General features: G+C 39.5%; 2 protein-coding genes across 2 annotated transcripts; one reads left to right on the top strand and one right to left on the bottom strand.

Moving 5' to 3' along the window:
• The first annotated feature begins 464 nt into the window (after positions 1–464).
• On the top strand, positions 465–2,485 carry atp5mea (ATP synthase membrane subunit ea). The gene is made up of 4 exons (XM_080530457.1): positions 465–578; positions 1,277–1,331; positions 1,439–1,537; positions 2,403–2,485. Exons 1-4 carry the CDS (start codon positions 543–545, stop codon positions 2,423–2,425), a joined length of 213 nt encoding a protein of 70 aa, XP_080386583.1. The 5' UTR covers positions 465–542; the 3' UTR covers positions 2,426–2,485.
• A 3,937-nt stretch (positions 2,486–6,422) lies between these two features.
• pde6b (phosphodiesterase 6B, cGMP-specific, rod, beta) lies at positions 6,423–18,642 on the bottom strand (the record flags this gene model as incomplete). Its single annotated transcript, XM_080529545.1, has 22 exons — positions 6,423–6,505; positions 6,752–6,896; positions 7,177–7,260; positions 7,414–7,488; positions 8,784–8,847; positions 8,989–9,096; positions 9,619–9,719; positions 9,932–10,019; positions 11,717–11,826; positions 12,196–12,303; positions 12,550–12,696; positions 13,339–13,404; positions 13,524–13,667; positions 14,899–15,048; positions 15,172–15,219; positions 15,350–15,416; positions 15,543–15,607; positions 15,993–16,067; positions 16,259–16,399; positions 16,733–16,822; positions 17,056–17,208; positions 18,232–18,642. The coding sequence occupies 22 exons, from the start codon at positions 18,640–18,642 to the stop codon at positions 6,423–6,425; spliced, it is 2,523 nt and encodes an 840-aa protein (XP_080385671.1).
• Positions 18,643–19,750: the final 1,108 nt, after the last annotated feature.

The following is a 19,750-nucleotide window of genomic DNA, read 5'->3' as shown; positions in this document are numbered from 1 at the left end:
CACACATGTAAAAAATGTATAAAAATATGTATTAAAAAAAGGTTCGAAAATGTAGGAGTCATAAAGGGTGTGATGATGAATGAAGGTGTGAATGATGTGAGGGTGTGAGTGATGAATGCACTGTCATGATTTCAGATAAAAAAATCATCCAACATTATACCATGTAGCCTGCCACAGCAGGCAGCAGTTTCAAACTTGGGGATTGAAAATGTGGGTCCACTGAAAAATCTAATTTACCTAATGATATGATAAAGTAAGATATAATAAATATTTGTATTTCGTATGAAAACACAATGTATTGCACCTGTAGCCTGTATTCCAAAAGTAACACACCTTATTATGTTTGTTCTTTTGTAAATGAAGAAAATACAATTACGAATCAAGCAAAAATAAACTTCTTATTTCTAATAACATGAAAAACGAATACGTCACAACCATTCAGACATATCCACCCAAAAATCAGACAAAGCTGAAAGAAAAGCGGTTCGATTTGATCTGTGATCTACATTTCGTCCTAGCTTCTTCCTCATCTGACAGCAAACATGGTGCCTCCTGTCGCAGTGTCCCCACTTATCAAGGTAAACGTAGCTAACTATATTTATTTTAATCAACCATATATTATATTATTATTTAATGTATGTCCATGCATGCTAAAAGTATAGTCTCGCATTTTGACCTGGCGAAAGCAGACGTCTAGCTGGTAGACGTAGCTAATGTTAGCTGGCTAGCTAGTTGCCATCCAGATGACATTGAATGACTGGTTCAGTCTTCCAGACTACCTAGTTAGAGGGGATTGGTAGCTTTCTTGAAAGATGTCAGTGACCAGGCGTGCTACTGTTAGTAATTAGCTATCTGACACATTGCAATGGAATGCCTTCTATATTACTTGCTAGCTAGTAGCTACCTAGACTGTTTAATAGCTAGCTAGCTAGCTTTGATAGGCTAATCCAGCTATTTGGTATTGCAAGGTCAGAGCATTAGACCAGTGCTAGCGTGCTAGCGACATCAAGCACAGAGTTAGCCAAAATAAACCCTACAAGCTTCTGTATATCTGACATCCGTCATAAGTGTTTTCTATTCTATTTCTGGGACACATACACATTTCTGTTCTAGCCCAGCACTTGTGGGCCTACACACTTCATTCAAGTTTAATCACATAGCCTTAAACCATACATTTCCTTATAGACCAGCACCCCAATTGAAGTACAGTATGGTTGACCCCCTCTCCCTCAGATTGAGCAGGACAACTCAAATCATTTCACCTTGTGTATTTCAGACGGCCAGATGGTCAGCATTGTTCCTCGGCATGTTCTATGGCAAACAGAGACTTGGTAAATTACCCTATTCAAGTTGAATATGTTATTATTTATTTAGCCAGGCATATTTGTGTTCCTGTGGTGTGGGAGATTAATTAATTAATGTTGTTGTTCCCATCCAGACTATCTGAAGCCAATCGGTGAGGAAGAGAGGAGGGTTGAGGAGGCAGAGAAGAAAGTCCGGGAGGAAAATGACCGCATCGCTAAACTGCTTGAAGAAGGTACACAATCCCTCACAATATCAGCAGGGGGACAGTTTCTCACACCATTTGATTTTGATCAAATTAATCCTGTGTTGTGTTACTTTCAAATTAAATGTTTTTTAATCACTTTAATACTAATTTCATATGGATGTACTAAACTTTCAAAACCACACACAACTCTACATAGCCTGTCTAAAGTTTAAAAAAACGACTTCAGTCAATACTAGCCCTGTAGAGCTACAGTAGGCTATATGAAGGAAAAAACATATAATGTTTCATAGTCTTGAAGCACTCCATGTGACAGCCTCATTCAAATTTGTAAAGTCGTGTCTATATGACGCTTTTATCCAAAGCCACTTACATTGCAGTGAGTGTGTACATTTTACAGTATTATGGTCTCAGTGTCGGTGTCTACAGGTAATATGCTGCCATCAGTCACCAATTAGTATTGAACAGTATTTGTGCTGTAGGAATTCCACCAAATAGTTCAGTGATTACAAGTTTATTGTAATTACTGAACTTTTTACTGAAAAGTAGGCTACTTTACAGTTGGATGAATTCATGGTCAAAGTACTGTGACTATTGCCTTTAGAACGTATTTCAGTGACCATGATTTAATTGTCAAAAAGTGATGTATGTGTCTCTTGAATTGAAAATGTGGTCAGAGTTTTGAAATATGCATTTTTAGATTTTTTTTGTGTCAAAGCAATTGGGGGAAAAAACTGTTAGACAACTTAATGTCTATGATACCACATACGACTGAGATCATGTTTAAATGATCCAATGAATTCCATACAGGTCAATTATAGGTATTGTATTCATAGTGATATGTGTCTTTTATTTCTAATCTGCAACCTTTCGTTCTTTTCTTTTCTTTCCACAGCCAGTGAATCTATCCTGAAATGATCTTCCACTGAATCCGCTCTGTCATTTCTGAACTATAATAAAATAACAGAATTATTTTCATGTAGCCTATGACTGAATTAGTAACGTGTTATTTGTAAATGTAGTAACTAAACCTGTTTCCTTCATGGTGTCCTCTACATTCTTAATTGTCTACTTCCATAACAGTTTATTAGTCACTGTAGATGAGGGGAATACAGGCTAGGTAGTGTTAGCATCTGTTGCATTACTTACTACACCTCAAACCAAATACCGGAGAAACTCGCTCTGAATCAAAACACACGCAAAACAGCTGCTAGTACCTAACAGCTAAGAAGGAACATCATGTTTAGCACATCACAACATGCTGATAAAATATCCACAGGCTAAAACCATAACTACACATAATTAGATGATCACAAAGTCCTTGGTTTTGAACATGTCCTAAAACCAAAGTTTGTTTACAAGCCATGTATCACTTACCCAGTAGCCTACGGCAGATGATACAGTGATTCAAATTCACATATTATAAATATTTTGTGATCCTAAAACCTATTTGTTACTTTTTTTTCTCATAAAAAATAAATGAAGCATTTTGGTCATTTGCGCGACTTGAGAATTGCAAACATGCAGACCTTTTCACCAGACTCTTGACGCATATAGCGCCTTATTCCAAAGCGCTTTACAATAGCCTCTTCACCCATTCACACGCTTTGGGAATTTGGGAAAAACATTTCAAGTGGTAAGTATAAACTTATCATTAGGATATCGATGAGGCTTGTAAGCAAAAAGTAATCATATTTTCGCTTTTGGGACAATCTCAATGATGGGCTCTGGGAGTTTTTTCCAAAGCTTTTTCTGAATTTACCCTATTTTGAGTAAATTTCCGCTTTAATTTAAGAGACTCATTCACATTCGGATATTCTGTGTCAGCTCAGGAACTCCCTGTGTTGTCTTGAATGGTGTAAAGGGAGATAAGGGTTCCAGTTCAATAAGTGCAGATGAAGACAAAGCGGTTCAAGCATATTCACTAACATTGTATTTTTTTGTCATTTCATTTCTTTATCAGATAGGGCCATGGCTGCAGGACAGCACTCCCCTATCTAGATTTCAAAGAAATCGACTGTTGTAAGAGAGGTGGTGGAAACCAATCATATGCTTTCAAATCCATGTTGGGTAGTGCACACATACTGTACACACTTCAGGAAAAGGGATGCAGAGAGACTGAATCTGCCCTCATCTGCAATTGATTGAATTAGACCTACGTAGCTCTATGTCTCAGGTGTTCCCTGCCCTTCAGTTGGAGATGACAGGAAGAAGGGTTAGAGTGTAATCCAGGCCTGGTTTAGCATCAATCCCAGGATTCAGGTCAGTGGCCAATAGGAGAAAGTGCAGAGTGAACACTTCTCTAGCCTGGATCCAGATCTGTACTGGTTGTGCTTTAGCTGGCTCCTCTGTCCATTGTCATCCCCAACAAATTGTAGTGACGAGACAACTGTAGTCGCATAAGCAACAGAAAGAAAGATGTTTATTCATATTTCAAATTAAGACCAACACCCTATCCATTCTGCTGATCTATCTTGAAACTTAACATGCACAGTGGCCAGAGACAGGTGGAAAGTGCTGAGAGTTTGTTGGTGTTGGATAAGAGGCTTTAACTACTTATTTATATCAGATGAGTCACCAACCAGACAGCCCTGAGATGACAATGGAGTCATAAAGGTGCACGCAATACTTTGGAACAAATATTTAGACAATGCATACATTCCCGGGACGAGTAAAGGTTTTACACATACTGGTTGTTTCTGTCCACATTCTGTCCACTTAACCCAGCCACTAGCAATATCCAAGTACATATTGACGGAATTTACATTTTTACAGATGATGTTTTCTATATTCTAAACCTCTACAACAAACTAGATATAATTAGACAAAACTCATCCATAAAAATACATTTGCTTTATTTTGGTCATTGTATACAGAGCACATACAGAGACAAGCTTCAGAATCCTGGTTCTAAAGTACATTTAAATCTACTTTTAAATATGTATTCCAACAGCAATTGATGGAATGAAAAGCAAAGTGTCCCCACAAATAAATTGTATTGCAATTAAATAAGGTAAATACCCCCCAGGACTTTTGGCCATGTTCAATATGAAAGATGTGTTTGAGTCATGAGAAAAAGAAAGCTTGTTCAGAATTAAATTAGATTGAAATCAGACATTGGAAAGTACAAGCACAAATTATTAACTTGTTAATAAGGGGTATATACTATTTACCATCTTGCCATTGTGTCAGAACTGAAACATAGAGGAAGCAGAATCAATATAATCTACAGTACTAATCATCTGAAAATATAATACAGCATTATTTATATATATATACACAAGAAGAGTATTTACAACTGATTACATCTATGAAAAGCATACAGTAGTTTGCCCATTGTCTCAGGGGCTGTTCTCGCCTATGCTCTCCTTTGTTCAGAACACTTGGAGATTCCATGGATCCAGTGATTAGGCTCAGTAGTGTAGCATTAGATGGACAGAGTCAAGGCCACTGGCTTCCAGATCTGGGTTCAAAAAGCATGAAATAGTTTGAAATACTTTGCTGTGCTTGATCGAGTTTGCCTGGCACAATAGAGCCAACGGAATAGTAAAAAAATGCAAATGCTCAAAGTATTTGAAGAAATTCAAACACGGTTTCAACCCAGGTCTGCTGGCTTCAAACTTTTTACGAGCGATTGGGCTTCAACCACTTTCTTAGTGGACCAGATCATAGAAATTCAAAAATATATTTGAAATATATTAACCCGTAACTATATTGTGAGACATATTTCAATTTCAAATATATATTCTAAAATCATGTGTCAAACAATGAACACTTGTAGTTCATTGTACAGTATACAGTCGATTGAAGGTCATTGGTTTTCAAAATGAAGCATGCTAGGCTACATTAGCGCCTTATGATTGATAGACAGGACCATAGGAACATACCATAGGAAAATGTAAATTCCTTTCCCATCTCAGCACAATATATAACACCTGAAACCACATCCTCTCTCCAATCTCAGTAGGCTACAGTTTATTTCACATGCAACTCTTCCTGTATAGCCCAGTACAATATATTACACATGCACACACTCAACATCTATTGTTTCCGACTGCCTGACTGCAGTAGGTAACTTTGAGCAGCATCCCTTCCCTGATTACTTGATAATCACCCTGATTGCTATGAAACAACTCAACACCCCATTCTCCTTCTTCTCAACAACATAGTTATCTTACTGCAGAAATGTTTAAAATTACGTGTCAGTCCCTTTTAATGGGGTGTAAGCACAAGACATTCTTCATACTGTATGTATTTGGATACCAACTCTAATATTGCATAATCTACCTTTGATTGTCCAATCAGGTTAAACATTCTCTCATGTAAATGCTTACTGACTGGAAGGTGTGATGAACAATGTAAGTCACTGTTATCAGAACATCAATAAAAGTTAAACTGGACGCAGAATAAATGTACCCAGCTTTGTACCATTTTACATGTATTATGAAACATATTTAACATGTATTATGTAGATCCTATTATATCCTATTATACTGAATCTGTGTATGAATTCTAAATCCATATTACAAACATTACATCAGCACAAAATATCCATGTGAAACAGCCCTGTACATACAATAGTTCGTATTGATATGATAGTTATGAACAGTTACCCATTTGAGAACAAAAGAAAAAATATTTTTTTTACGGTGGTACCGATAAAGACAGAACTCCACTGAGATGCACACACTCCACGTGTCTACTTGCCATCAAAACATGCAGCATTCCTCCAAAGGCCTGTCGACATATTAAATGGGGTAATTATGATTTAGAAATAAGAATTTAGATTTGCCAATGCAACAAATACGATTGTAAACAGATACATTGATGGGGGGCGGTTGTCTGGAACCAGCAGGACCAATGGCCTTGCCGCCTGACTGCATGTGATCACATTTATAGTCCCTCTCACTCTCCTCTAAGGTGCTGTCTGGTGCTCTGTCCGGGGGTTGCGCTGTCCCGCTGCAGGTGGTCTGAGGAGGTGATGCCGGATCTTGGCTCCTGCCCCGGCAGTAAGACAGCATGGCTGTGATATATCCCAGAGTCACATCCGCATCCTCTCCAGGGCTCTAGCAGACTGAGCACGTCTTAGATCCCGACCCTCCCGGGTTGTTGCCGCCGCCTACATCAAATCGATAGAAACATTTGTATATGTGATATACTGTTTTACTCATTTTAATTACACTCACACAAACTACAAACTAGATGTACAGATAGTATGTATACTACAACAAGGACCTGTATTGCCTCCAGCCGCTGGGTTGGCACCCTTCGTTTCGTCCAGGATCTTCTGCTTGGCCTCATACTCTTCCTGCTTGGCCTTCCACTCCTTCCTGTTGTTGAGAATGCCATCGAACATCGGCTGGATCCAAGGATGGAAGCGCGAGAACTCCTGAGGGGGAAAAAACAAACTCATTTTCAGTGGAACCTATTGACTCTCTTTCATATCTATGTAGATGATTCAAAGCCACAAATCCCTGCTTTTAAGTGCATGAGGGGAAGTGCATGAGTGCACACTTGGAGAAGGGTAGGGTAGGGCAACCTGGTTTAACAAGTGATCATCCCCCTGTCTATTGGTTCCTGGTTTAGTTTAGTTAGGGCCATGCAACAGTCTGGATGATTCTGCCAGTCTTATGGATATCCAACACATTCAGTGTGTAAGTATACTGTACCTTGTAGACAAATGTGCAGACAAAGTCAATGAAACCACACTGCATTTTTGGTAGATCTCCCGACTTGGTCCTGTCCATCATAGGCTAGGGGAAAAGGATATGTTTGATGTACACATATGTATGCAGCAAATGTGAATGAAGAAATGGATCCAGGTACACACACACGCACACACACACACACACACACACACACACACACACACATACACACACCTAAACAAACATGCTGACACTCACAATGGGTTGTTGTTCAAGAACCGTTTTCTCCAGGTCACCCTGCTCCCAGAACTCTGCTGCTACAGACAGAGCCACCTGGAGGAAGACAGGTTGTTAGTTTATAACATTGGGCCCACTTTAAACAAATTAACACTTTTAAGGCTTTATTAAGCCCTGATAAACACTTAGGGCCCACAATGTTGCATCACAAAACCTGTTTTAACACTGTAAGAATCTGCTGTACATAGATAGGCCTGTAGACATAGAGAGTTAAAGAGGGACTCCTCTGGCTGATTGGCTTCTTTGCTTTTTCTTTTTTGCAACTGAGAACGAGATTCGTTTGTTGGAGGTTCAAAGTACCATTCAAAGCACAACCTTCACATTTGTGACAAGGTCTGGTGAAAAGGTCGCGCAAATGACCAAAAAGCTTCTTTTAAAAAAACGTTTTTTGTGTGTTTTCAGTTTTTTTCTTCATATTCCGAAAGTTTTAGTGTTGAATAGCCCACTCAATATAACAAACAACAGTTTTAGGATCTCAAAATGCTTATAATTTGTGAATTGGATTCACTGTATCGCGTCCCATCCTGCTTCAGGCTACTGGGTTAGTGATACATGGCTTGTAAACAAACTTCTGTTTTAGGACGTGTTCAAAAGCAAGGACTGTGTGATCATCTAATTATGTGTAGTTATGTGTTTTTAGCATTTTGATGTTCTATCAGCATGTTGTGATGTGCTGAACATGCAGTTAGATGTTCTAGCGATGGTCCTTCTCAGCTGCTAGCTAGCTACCAACGTGATGAGCTGTTTTGATTCAGAGTGTGTTTCTCCGGTATTTGGTTTGAGGTGTACCAACATTTAAATAAGCATAACTATTGTCAATGTATTTCACATAATTTGAAAATGTACAATCTGCACTAATCTGTAAAAAACAGAAAAATGACCTTGCCCTACATGGGGACTTGTTCACCAGACCCTATCAGAAATGTTGTCAGTGAAAGGACAGGTGTCATAACTCTCCGCCAATCACGGTCTGTTCTCAGCCTGACTTGATTTAGTTATAGCTAAATCGAGTTTTAGCTATACTTCCTCTTTAATGAAGGTTTAAAAGTGGTGATTTGTATTTAGTGAGCGATACATCTACTTTCTTTTTTATCATTTAGTAACCTATTGAAGGCTGTCTAATTGCTAAACCTTTCATCATTGGTCGATAAGGATTTGAAGTTTCAGCTGTGACACTGTGTATGATATTATGACTGTCCATCTCTGACAGTAAATCTCTAATTGAATCCTTCTCTGTTGTTCCTTATTAGAGAAGAGAGAAATACATGGCAAAACCTTTTACTTTGTGTATGTCTGTTCATTTCCACATTCGCAATTGGGGATAGACTCACCTTGCTCTGTACCTCCCATGGCTTGGTGATGGCAGACAGGTCACATGCTGTCATCATCATGGCCCTGGGGAAGAGAAGATTCAGTAAGTAATGGCCAGCTATGAAATCATGAACATAATTGCATTGTCTTTCATTCTAAATATCCTACCTGTGCTGGTTACCACTACACCCCACCCACTCCCAACAAGTTGTGTCATTGACTTACATCACAATCTCTTTCCTTGTAGTCTCCAGAGACATCCAGTCCACCCACTTTTTCTCATCTTCATAGGTCTGTGATAGGTCAACAATCTTCTGGAACATTGTTCGCTTTCTGATGATATTGTAGAAAGTGAAAACAGTAAATTGGGTGATTGTGCTCATTCTTGGTCTGTCCAGTATGGTTCCAAAAGAACATTTTGTGCATACAAGCCTCAAATATATTGAATTAAATTAAATTAAATTAAATTAAATATATCCTAGCTTATATTTACTTCCTGGAGAAGTGAGATGTACAAAACAGTACTATCGGTGTCCACTTTTACTTTCAGTAGTTACTACACTGTTCAAAGAAAGTGTTTGACAACCGTTTTTTGACACTATTTGCGAAACATCAGAAAAGGTGTTGAAATGTGTCTGGATATAAATGCTTTACAATCTTTAATTCTGCATTACAAATAATTAATGTATTAATCTCAAGAATGACAATGACACAATCCATCATTTACCTATAATACAGCATAAAACATTACGCCTGGTATTACCATAAGATAAGAATATATGTATGTAACTGTATGTTTATTCAGTGTTTTAACTATGGCCATTGTTAATCATATTAATTATAATCAGAACTAACTTGAAGTAAAGTGCCAGGTCTGTAGCTATGATAGCAATGTCCGTGAGGTGGATAACATGGTCCATCTGCCTGCGGTTCAGATTCTGGTAGATGTTCAACGACTGAAGATAGACGGGGCATTCAAAAGTGATTAGCATGGAAGCACACAGAGCAGACAGATCATGGCCATCAGAGTTTTAGCTCCAAATCCAAAGAGTACATTTGAAATGTAACATAATACATGTACTGTATATATAATATATGTATGTGATGCGTACTCGCATGATTGCCGGCCCACTTTCCAGAAAATACACTTGGAGATCAAGAAACCTACCTCATCCGCCAGCAGGAACTTGCCAGTCTCAAGATGATGCCTCTCAAGAATGGATGAACCATGAAGCTTGGCTAGAGGGTTGGCAGATCTGTTCATGGGGAAAAAATAGACCCAACACTATGGAAAGAGTTCATTTAGAGATACCAGACCCAGCATTGTATAGAGAGTTCACTTAAGCCGCTTTTCCATTGACCGGCCCGGGTCGGGTCAGGTCGGGTCGGGTCGGGTCAGGTCGGGTCACTTTTGATCTGTTCTGTTTCCATTACACAAACCGAACCGGACTAGTAGGAGGAGTCGTCGATAGTAGGCGGAGTTACGCGTCACACGCAACCTGGCAAAAAGCTTCCGGGTGTACACAGCAGTGATTTTTTGGGAGAGAAAGAGAAAGAGAGAGAGGAAGCTATGTACACATAATAAAGTCATGTTTTTTGAACCCTTAAAACCACTGCCTTCACTTGTCTGCTTTATGAACTGTAGTATCATCATCGGGAAACGCAGACAAGACGCGAATCTACCGGAATTTGACTCATGACACAGCCGGTGTTATTCACAGACAAACACGGTGCCGTTTGCGGGTTAATAACTTCGGTTTACCGGGGGTTAGGATAACAATTCAAACGTGTCCGGAAAGAGGAGAAGCCAGGGAATTCAAAAGTTTTTGAATGGAGTCGATCATCCACTCCTATCACCGTGGACACAGCGCGGAGCGAATTCCCTGTTAAAACCGGCATTTGACTCATGAGTGAATGGTGAAAATGGCTGGACGGCTGCTGGCGAACTCCCGGTTCATCGAGTTTACGGTTAAAAGCATAACTTCTCGGGGTGTCAGCGCGGTGGTTAAGGGCTCAAAATGACCGTAGACAGATGGTGAAGTTAGCAAAGGAGTATTGTGTTTTTTTTACCACCTCCACAGCCGGTGTTATTCACGGACAAACACGGTGCATAATAGCGATTTTTGTGTTGTGCTTGTTGTAAATAAAAGTTATATGATTCATTGAAATGACATTAAACTAAGATAATACGATGGTCAGCATAATTTTCCGAATCTTTATTAATAAGCTATTACAGAAAATGTAGTGACATTTTCCTAGTGAATGTGGTATTTTCAAGATGGCGGTTGTGAAGAAATAATATGGGATGGGACATGGGATGACGATTGTCCATTGACCAATCAACGGTGTGGGACCTGGGACCTGGGACCCTGGGACCCTGCTCGGATGTGGTACCTGGGACCTAGGACTGAAGCGACCCGGACCGACGAATGGAAAAGGGAACCGAAGCGGGCAGACCTAGGTCAGCACCAGGTCGGCACCAGGTCTGCATCGTAGTGGAAATGCGCCATTAGAGATCCCAGACCCAACACTATACAGAGAGTTCATTAGCTGCTCATAAAACACCACTGACACTGCTTCCAAGTCTATGGTCTCCATTAAAACCAGATAGAGACAATAACTGTGTCCAAAAATGTATAATATTAATAATAATAATATGGCCAACATACAGTAGGTTGAAATAGTATTTATTTTCTTTCAAATACATCAGGTGTGCTTGTTTTGCTTCCCTGGGTCGCCATTTGAGCATCCTAACTTGCAGTTTTGTGACTATATTCCATAGCAAGCTAAAACAAGCACATGAAATTAAAATTGAAAGGAAACAAATACATTCTCCTCCTAGAAGCACTGACTATATCAACTCCAAGAGAGATGAAGAATTGGGATAGTGATAATGTGATAACAATAATAATAATAATAATAATAATAATAATAATGTCCCAGGTATACTCACTTGACCTGGTACAGGTTGTTGGTCCCCCTGTGGTCAATATCATGGAGGAAACCAGCAGTGAGCATGGCCATCACCTCCAGATCAGTGTAGTAGCGCTTCAGCTTCCCTGTCTGCCACCACAAAACACCACCGTTTTACTAAAATTATTAGAAATACGTGTAACACTTGTTTAATGCATTATGATGCAGTCATAATGGATTATAATTATAATGCATAGTCCTCTTTAGAGCAGAATATGTTATTATCTACTGTCCAGAGTTAGACAGTATTATCTACCGTCCAGTCTTCACAAGTATTATAAGTATGACCTTAATAAAGGCTTACACATGCTTACAACAAGAATGATGCGTTATTACAGTTTGCTTTAAGTAACGTGTTGCTGATATGTCTTTTAAGTTTGTTTGTAGGTAGGGACAAATAAAAGATTCTCTGGAGTTAGGCTAGATCAATATAACAGTAAATGTTTACAGGATTCATACCGTTAACAGTGTGAACATCGTCTGACCGACGTTGAAACCGTGGCGCCAGTTATGATAGGTAATTTTCCTGTAGCCTTTGCTGACTGAGTACATGAAGCGCACCAAGACCTGTTCAAAGAAATAAGGACAGTCAGGAGGGCTGGATGACGTAAAAGCTATAGAGAACTTAGTCACATACACAAATGAGTCAGACACTCTTGGTGTTATCATCTATGAAGATGAGATGTAGGAACAGGTAGTGAATTTAGACCCACCACAAGTCTATTTTGAAGCACGGCTGACTGTAACGTGCCTTTTAGAAGACACTGTGAAATTTGTTCCAGACCACAGTAAAACTGGTTAGTGTAACATTACCTCTTGTGGAATTTGGAACTTCTTCACCACCCCAACCTCATAGTACATCTGGATGCCACACATCACCAGCTCCAGCTCTGTGCAGTCCATGTCAGAGAACCGGAACTCGTAGATCTCAAACTTCTTGGGGCCTGGTAGTTCTTTTTTCTGTCAGATTATGCGAATTAATGTTTGTACAGAATATATGTCGAGATCAATCTAATGCAGTTCCGATGAAACATACTTTATGTCCAGGGTCAGCTTTTTTTTTTGCACACACGCCCGCAATTGCTGGTATAACACAGGCTACATGACCACATGATATGCTATTGCATGCTACTTATTAGTCTACATGCCAGATAACAGGGTGCTATAATGCCCTTTCTAAACATTTGTTTCACTATTTCAGAATGGTGTTTTCTGTTCAAACCAAGCTAAAATTATTATTCTACAAAGACAAGAGGGTTATACCAGCTATACCAGTTATGGCAGCTGCTGGACTGAAAAAATCAGGTGTAGTGCTGAGGCACAAACATGTACATTTCAAGCCTGCAAACTGCGACACTTTAAATAAATGTGAAATAACACTATTGTGCAATATGACAACTCTAGTCGTCTATCTGTACAGTATAGTATAGTGGATAGTGTACATAGCCTTTATTTATGTAAACCAGCACCTTCCCTTCTTGTGATTTTTTTTTTAAAGTGTTTTTTTTCCCCCTTTCCTAACACCAGGGGAGCCACCCCTCCTAAATTTCGTTGTTTGGTACCTGTACTGTAGCAATGACAATAAAGACCATTCATTCATACCAGAATAAACTGGAGTTCCTCTTCTTCACAGTCTCTCGGTTCTCGGTCATAATACTCCCTGGTTTTCTAGGATCAACAAACAACAGTAAAACAACAGAATTATCTGTCATGTGCCTAGAGAGAGGAGGATAAGTAAGAGCTATGGTGTGTATTAGACCACGTCCAAACAACATGTCAGTATTCACCAGAATGTTCTGTATTTCGTCATCCCGGCACTTGATGTGGTACATCACCATGTCCTGAGCAATGTCTTTGCGGTTCTCCATCCTATTCATCTTATCGTAGGTGTCTGTGTTGAGGTGTGACCAGCCAAGGAAATTGGTCAGAGCCTGGAGAGACGTTAAAAGTTAAAAGTTAAGAATTAAAAGTAAACTCAGCAATATGACATCGTCATCATAAACAGTGGGGTTACTTTCTGCTGACAGGAACCTACAAGACAGAATTAAAATATGCCAATAGTGCCCTAATTGACTCTTACCAATTTGGGCGTACCTCAAGGGAAGACACAAATTGGGAAGACCCAATGACAGTATTTTAATTCATGTATTGATTTCTGTCTGTCAACACCTGTCCCTACTGTGTGTAATGATATCAGTATGTTGAACCTTTAACATCAAATTAAATGCTGTGTCTCAAAAAAGAAGCTCAATGCTTATTGTGCAGTATATGTCAATTAATCAACTCCATTTTTATGTATATCTCTCATGTTGTAGATGCTTTTTATGTGATGCTATGTCCAGCTCAACTGAGAAAATGCATTTATATTTTTATCTGGATCGATCAACAACATAGATATATCTTTCTAAAAACAAATGTATGGGTCAAAATAGTAGAGACCAGTATACCATTATGCCAACATTTTGTGTTATAATGAAATAGGTTTACATTTAGAGAGACATGTGTCTACAGTATACTGTATATCTACAGTATGTAGAGATACAGGTTTAGGGAGACAGGTGTCAATATGCAGATATATGGGGTTTATGAGAGGTGAGCAGAAATATGGAGTTAAAGGGACAATATGGGACTCAAACAGCAAGAAAGCAATTACCGTACCACTCCACCTTTTTTGGTAAACAGCTGAGGGATGGGACTGGAGAAATGTGACCACTCTCAAATTCATAGACAGAGCTATGGATGCACGGACAGACCATCCATGAGTTCAAAATAGTAGTTTTAACCATGTTATGAAGCTATACCGTCTTTGTTTCCAATAACATTCTTTACAAACAATGTAGTAAAACAAGCTTATAGTGTCGGGTCTGATGTGGTTGAAATAAGCTTGTGAAGCATTTATAAGGTTTGTTTTCAAGAATCAATTAATTAATTTAAAAGTCCAAAAATGGATGTACCAATCCCAGATTGCCCCTTTAAAGAGGCAGGTGTATGTCTACATGTATATATATATGAAGATATATAGGGTTAAGGAGACAAGTGTCTTTATAAGGATAGTGGCTGTAGAGATATGGAGTGAAGAGACAGTAGGTAAAGATATTCAGTTAAAGAAATAGGTGTCTGTAGAGATGCAGGGTTAAAGAGACACTGGAGTGCTTACTGTACCTCCATGAGCTGTTCGTCCTGCTCATCAAAAGGCTTCCCATCCTTCCTGTTGTAGAATGTAGCCACGCCCACAATCTCTTCCTTCTTGTTGACGATTGGCATGCACAGCACATTCTTTATTGTCCAACCACTAGCATCCAATGGCTCAGCCTGCATTATGGGGAAAAAATATCACTTTTTCATCTCATCACAATTTTCAACAAGGAAATTGTACCCAGGATATAGTATGTAAGTCACCACACTTTGCAGAAGTAAATGTGTCCAATATTTTACCTGAAACTTGAACATCTCCTCTGCTGGTGCATTCATGAGGTTGCAAATCTATATATGCATAATAAACAGTTATAAGTTATAAGTAATTTGAACATTGAGAAATGTTTCACAATTTGCTTAAGTCAGTTTTTAAAAAGAAGGGGATTAATGCCATTTCATTGAAGAAGAGGAAACTTACCAAACCTGTTTCAGCCACATATGTGGGCAGTCCACTAGACAAGCACCAATGGTCTGGTGTGGGAGTCCTGTTGACAAAACAGTCAGATAACAAGGTGATTATCACCTCCATATACACCTTTTTCATGTTGTTATTATATATTCATTACTTAATTTACAAACTACTGTTTGTTAGAAAGACAGAAAAAACATACGCGATAACTTTGATGTCTTCTTTTCCATGCAAAATATAATCAATGAGCTTGTAGAATATGACTTCCTAGAGTTGGAAAATGACAAAGCACAAAACAGAGTGGAGAGATGAGGAAAGAAATCCCTGTTATAAGCTTAGTGTTGCTACACGTTAACATTACTACACAGGTTATAACTATGTTGAGCACAGAGGTGTACTATACATGTTGTTTTTCAACCTCAAAACTACACTGATATAAAGATGTTGTTGACATCCCATGCCATTGGTTGTGTAGATCCAGCTCTAGGTCTCAAGCAAAAGAATATGGGGCCTATCTTTTCCATTGATATGGAATTGAGGCATATAACGGATCTACAAAACAGGTGGCATGAAACTTGGACTTTTGGCATGAGGAATAGACATAGATAAAGATGTGTACATGGGAAATAGATCAGTAAATTTGAAATCTTACCCTCCCATCTGGGGTAACGGGACCAGAGTATTGAGGCTGCTCTCCCATCAACACTGGCCAGATGTCAAAGAACTCCTGTGTGGCGGAAATGGCAATACAACGAGTTGGAGTCACACACATAACAGTAACACACATGCGCACACACACACATGCACACACGCACACATACCCATTGCCATATTATCATATAATTTCAATGTAAATGCCTAAAAAGTATGGTGGACTGTAACATAAAGCGTTATGTCCACATACAGAGCTTCACCAACCTTCTCCTTGGTCATGTCCAGTAGGCCCACAGAGTACCTGTCACAGTTCAGGTATGCCCGCACTGTGTACAGGGCCTTGTGGAACTGTCTCTCAATGTCTGTCAGCTCCTCAAACACCTTGTTGGCCGACCACAACAGGACCTGGTCAACAGAGAAACAACAACCACAAACAATCATGTGATCATATCATTGTATATAATGGATTTATACTGTATTTTAAGACTCAAACTGATCTCATATCCCATGATGATCCTAGGTTATTCAGATATTTTCCATCAGTTGATAAAAGTGTTATAGATGGACATACGCTAACATATTAGGATATATTATGAAGGCAGTTAGGCTGCATACATGTCTTGTTGAATATTACCCAAATAATATTAAAAGGCAGTCTAATCCCCTAGGAGTTGAAAGGCTGAAGTAAGTAAAAAAAGTAAGTAATATTGTGAATATCAGCGCATACAGCAAACTTACCTGTCCTTTACGTGTCTCACAGTTGTGTAGGTAGTTCAGCTGGTAAATCTTCAGGTTCAAAGTGGCAATTTTTAGATACTTTAGAAAAAGCTGGGAGACAAAAAGAAATGTATACAGTTAATTGCGAGATGTCTTTCTTGAGCTGCATTCCATTCTGACAGTAATGACCCTCTCATATATTCAATTCTAACGTCATACTGACTGACTGCTTTCCATTCGAACTGGATGGGGTGGGGGGTCCTCCTCAGGGTTCACTATAAGCATGGCACCCTGATGACTCAGGGCAACTGGATAACTTTATAAGAGCCATCGTCAATACTCACATCCTCATCCTCGGGAGTGAAGTGTGGGCCTGTCTTCTTGTTAATCGCCATGATCACCGCCACCACATCCTTGCCATTCATGATGGCCGTGGCAAGAATGTTCTTGGTTGTGTACTCTGTCAGTTCGTCGACGAAAGGGCTGAAGTGAGGGCTCTGAATGACAGGAAACACATGACATTGATGACACCATACAGTAGATCATACTCATGGAGGAATTAATAAAGGTCTCTTTCATGGTTGTGACTGAGTCCTATTCATTTAGGATGTTGCAATGTCTGACATTTTAGATGAAGGTAGACACAAGTAGCATCCATCTACAATTAATTTGCAAGGGATATGGAAAGAAAAAAATAAAGGCGAAGAGAAACACGGAAATACTAATAGATAAATAAGCGGTTGTTGTAGTTTATGCATTTGGAGTTTGTACAGTTAATTGGGAAATACATGGTGGGGATCATAATATGGTTGATACCCATGAACATGTTGATGTTTCCTGCCCTAATTTTGCATTAAAATAAAAACAATGGCACTGTTTCAATTGATTCTAATAAAACGGGGATATATTCAGCAACTCAACAACTTCATCTTTATGCACTTCATCATTACATATAAACCTTTTTTCTTCTTTTTAAAAATAATTTGGATCCGTTATAGATTCCCGCTGACCCGTGTATAAATGCTACAGCTGCCATAATCCCAGATAGAGGGGGGTGATGGGATATAGAAATAAATGGATTATGTCTCTCAAGAGGATTTGCATTGTATCCAAATAAACCTGTAGCAGCTTCCTAATAAAAAAAATAAAGGTGTAGATAACCACATGTATCTTACTGTGAATGTGATAGTAACATTACATTAAATTAAATTAAATTATCTGTGCTTCAGTTTGCCCCCACAAAATGATAAATTTTCTTTCTTTCTTTTTCCCCCCATTCCTTTAGTATTTTGAATAGCAGCTTTTGTGTGCACCTATTTTCCCTCTGGCTATTTCTCTCATTAATGCTATAGCAACAAATATAAGAGACATGTTTTAAGTATGATTTGTCAGCATATGAGCCTTTAAACCTATATAATATGTAATAAGTGTACAATAACGTCATTACCTATGTTAGTTTGTGCTAATGTAAATACTGTCCCTTTCATTGCTTATGTGACACTTTCCGAAGCCAGCCTTACCTCCGCGACATCTTTCAGGTTGACCGTTTTCTTGGTCTGAGCTACGTGTCCCACCACCCCCATGTCCAGCGGGTAGACAATCTCTGAGTCCGGCGGCACAACGCAGTCATCCAGCTCTGACTGGGGGGTGACGTTGAAGAGGCGCGTGGCCAACTCTGCGATGCCGTTCCTCTGCCGGTACATGTAGAGGCTGCAGCGGTCGGCTTGGATCAGGGCGCCGATCCGTTGCAGGACCTTGAACACAACTTTCTCCATGTTGACGTTTTCCTGCATGTCTTTGATCAGATCGAACAGGATCTGACTCTCCTCTACCTGGCTCAGCTCCTGGAACAACTTCTTAGTAAAGTAGCCCTGGGCGAAAGCCGGGTTCCCATCAAGGAACTTCTCAACATCTTCCTTGTTCGCACCCATCTTCACTTAGGAATGCGTCTAACCCAGTCCTCCTAGCAATCAAATCCAAGATCTCTAAGAGATTCCACAATAAATTATCTATTGATTACTGGTGAGTAAAAATATGGACACATTCACAGTGATGAATTGAAATCCCCAAACGCGGTGAAAAAAAGAGCAGGTTAGGCACGGTCCCTCTGTGAACAGAGACACCTCCGGTGACGGGGGAGGGGGCTGAGTCCAATCCCACTGTCATCAGCAAGCTGTTCTCTTAATAGTGTTGAAGGTGAGACAGGATCTGCTCATGCAAAACTGATCAGGTGATCTGTATGAAGGCTGACCCAGTCCTAATGGCAGGTAGTTGCCTCCTCTTCACGCGTTTGTCTTTAGGTATGGATAAACAAGTTGGGGATGATGGGGGTGACAGAAATGTGGATCCCCTGGAAAGAAGACACCTCTCTGAAAGCAGTTAGTAAAATATGTCCCCACTTTTTGTCCCCAGTCATAATCCCCTTGCCCCTGGCAGTGCACAAGCTCTTTATGTTCTTATTTAAAAAAACACTCCTCATTCCTAAGCCCTATTTAGCCAGGCCACTACCTGATTATCTCAGCACCACATCTCTCACCTCATTCAATGTGATAGTCTTCCATTTGCTGTAGCATTCATAGACGTAGACCATAGCATTTACAGACTAGTTCTACCAAAGAGTCTTCACAGGCTTCTGCAGTCGAATTCCAGGTCCATACATTGGGTGATTACCAAGGGGCTTTCTATGACATATCCACTGTTGATGTTGCTTTAACTGATCACTACTGTGATGTACTGCCTTGTTGAAGAAAAGTTACCTCACTGTGGATTTTATTGAGTCGTATGAACATTATATCATCACCAATTCTACCTTCCTGTTGGGATGATTAAGTTGATGTAGATGTCATATGTTGCACTCCACAAGGTTTCATTTTGGGTCTGGTACTGTTCAGTTTATTATGTTACCCCTTGGCAGCATTATCAGAAAGCACGGCTTTGATTATCATTGCTACGCAGACAATACACCTCTTTACGTTTCTGTGTCACCAGAGGATTTTAGGCCCAGAGAGAGAAATTGTCTGTACATTTCACGGGCACTAA

The sequence above is a fragment of the Nansenia antarctica genome, assembly GCF_963989245.1.
Source record: "Nansenia antarctica genome assembly, chromosome: 4".
Taxonomy (NCBI): Eukaryota; Metazoa; Chordata; class Actinopteri; order Argentiniformes; family Microstomatidae; genus Nansenia; species Nansenia antarctica.
This window is presented reverse-complemented; position numbering and strand designations above follow the sequence as displayed.

Bases quoted from the DNA above. Each gene is read 5' to 3' on its own strand.
- atp5mea (XM_080530457.1), top strand. From the start codon at position 543: ATGGTGCCTCCTGTCGCAGTGTCCCCACTTATCAAG. The intron at 579-1,276 runs GTAAACGTAGCT...TGTGTATTTCAG, and splicing joins CAGTGTCCCCACTTATCAAG to ACGGCCAGATGGTCAGCATT. The intron at 1,332-1,438 runs GTAAATTACCCT...GTTCCCATCCAG, and splicing joins CTATGGCAAACAGAGACTTG to ACTATCTGAAGCCAATCGGT.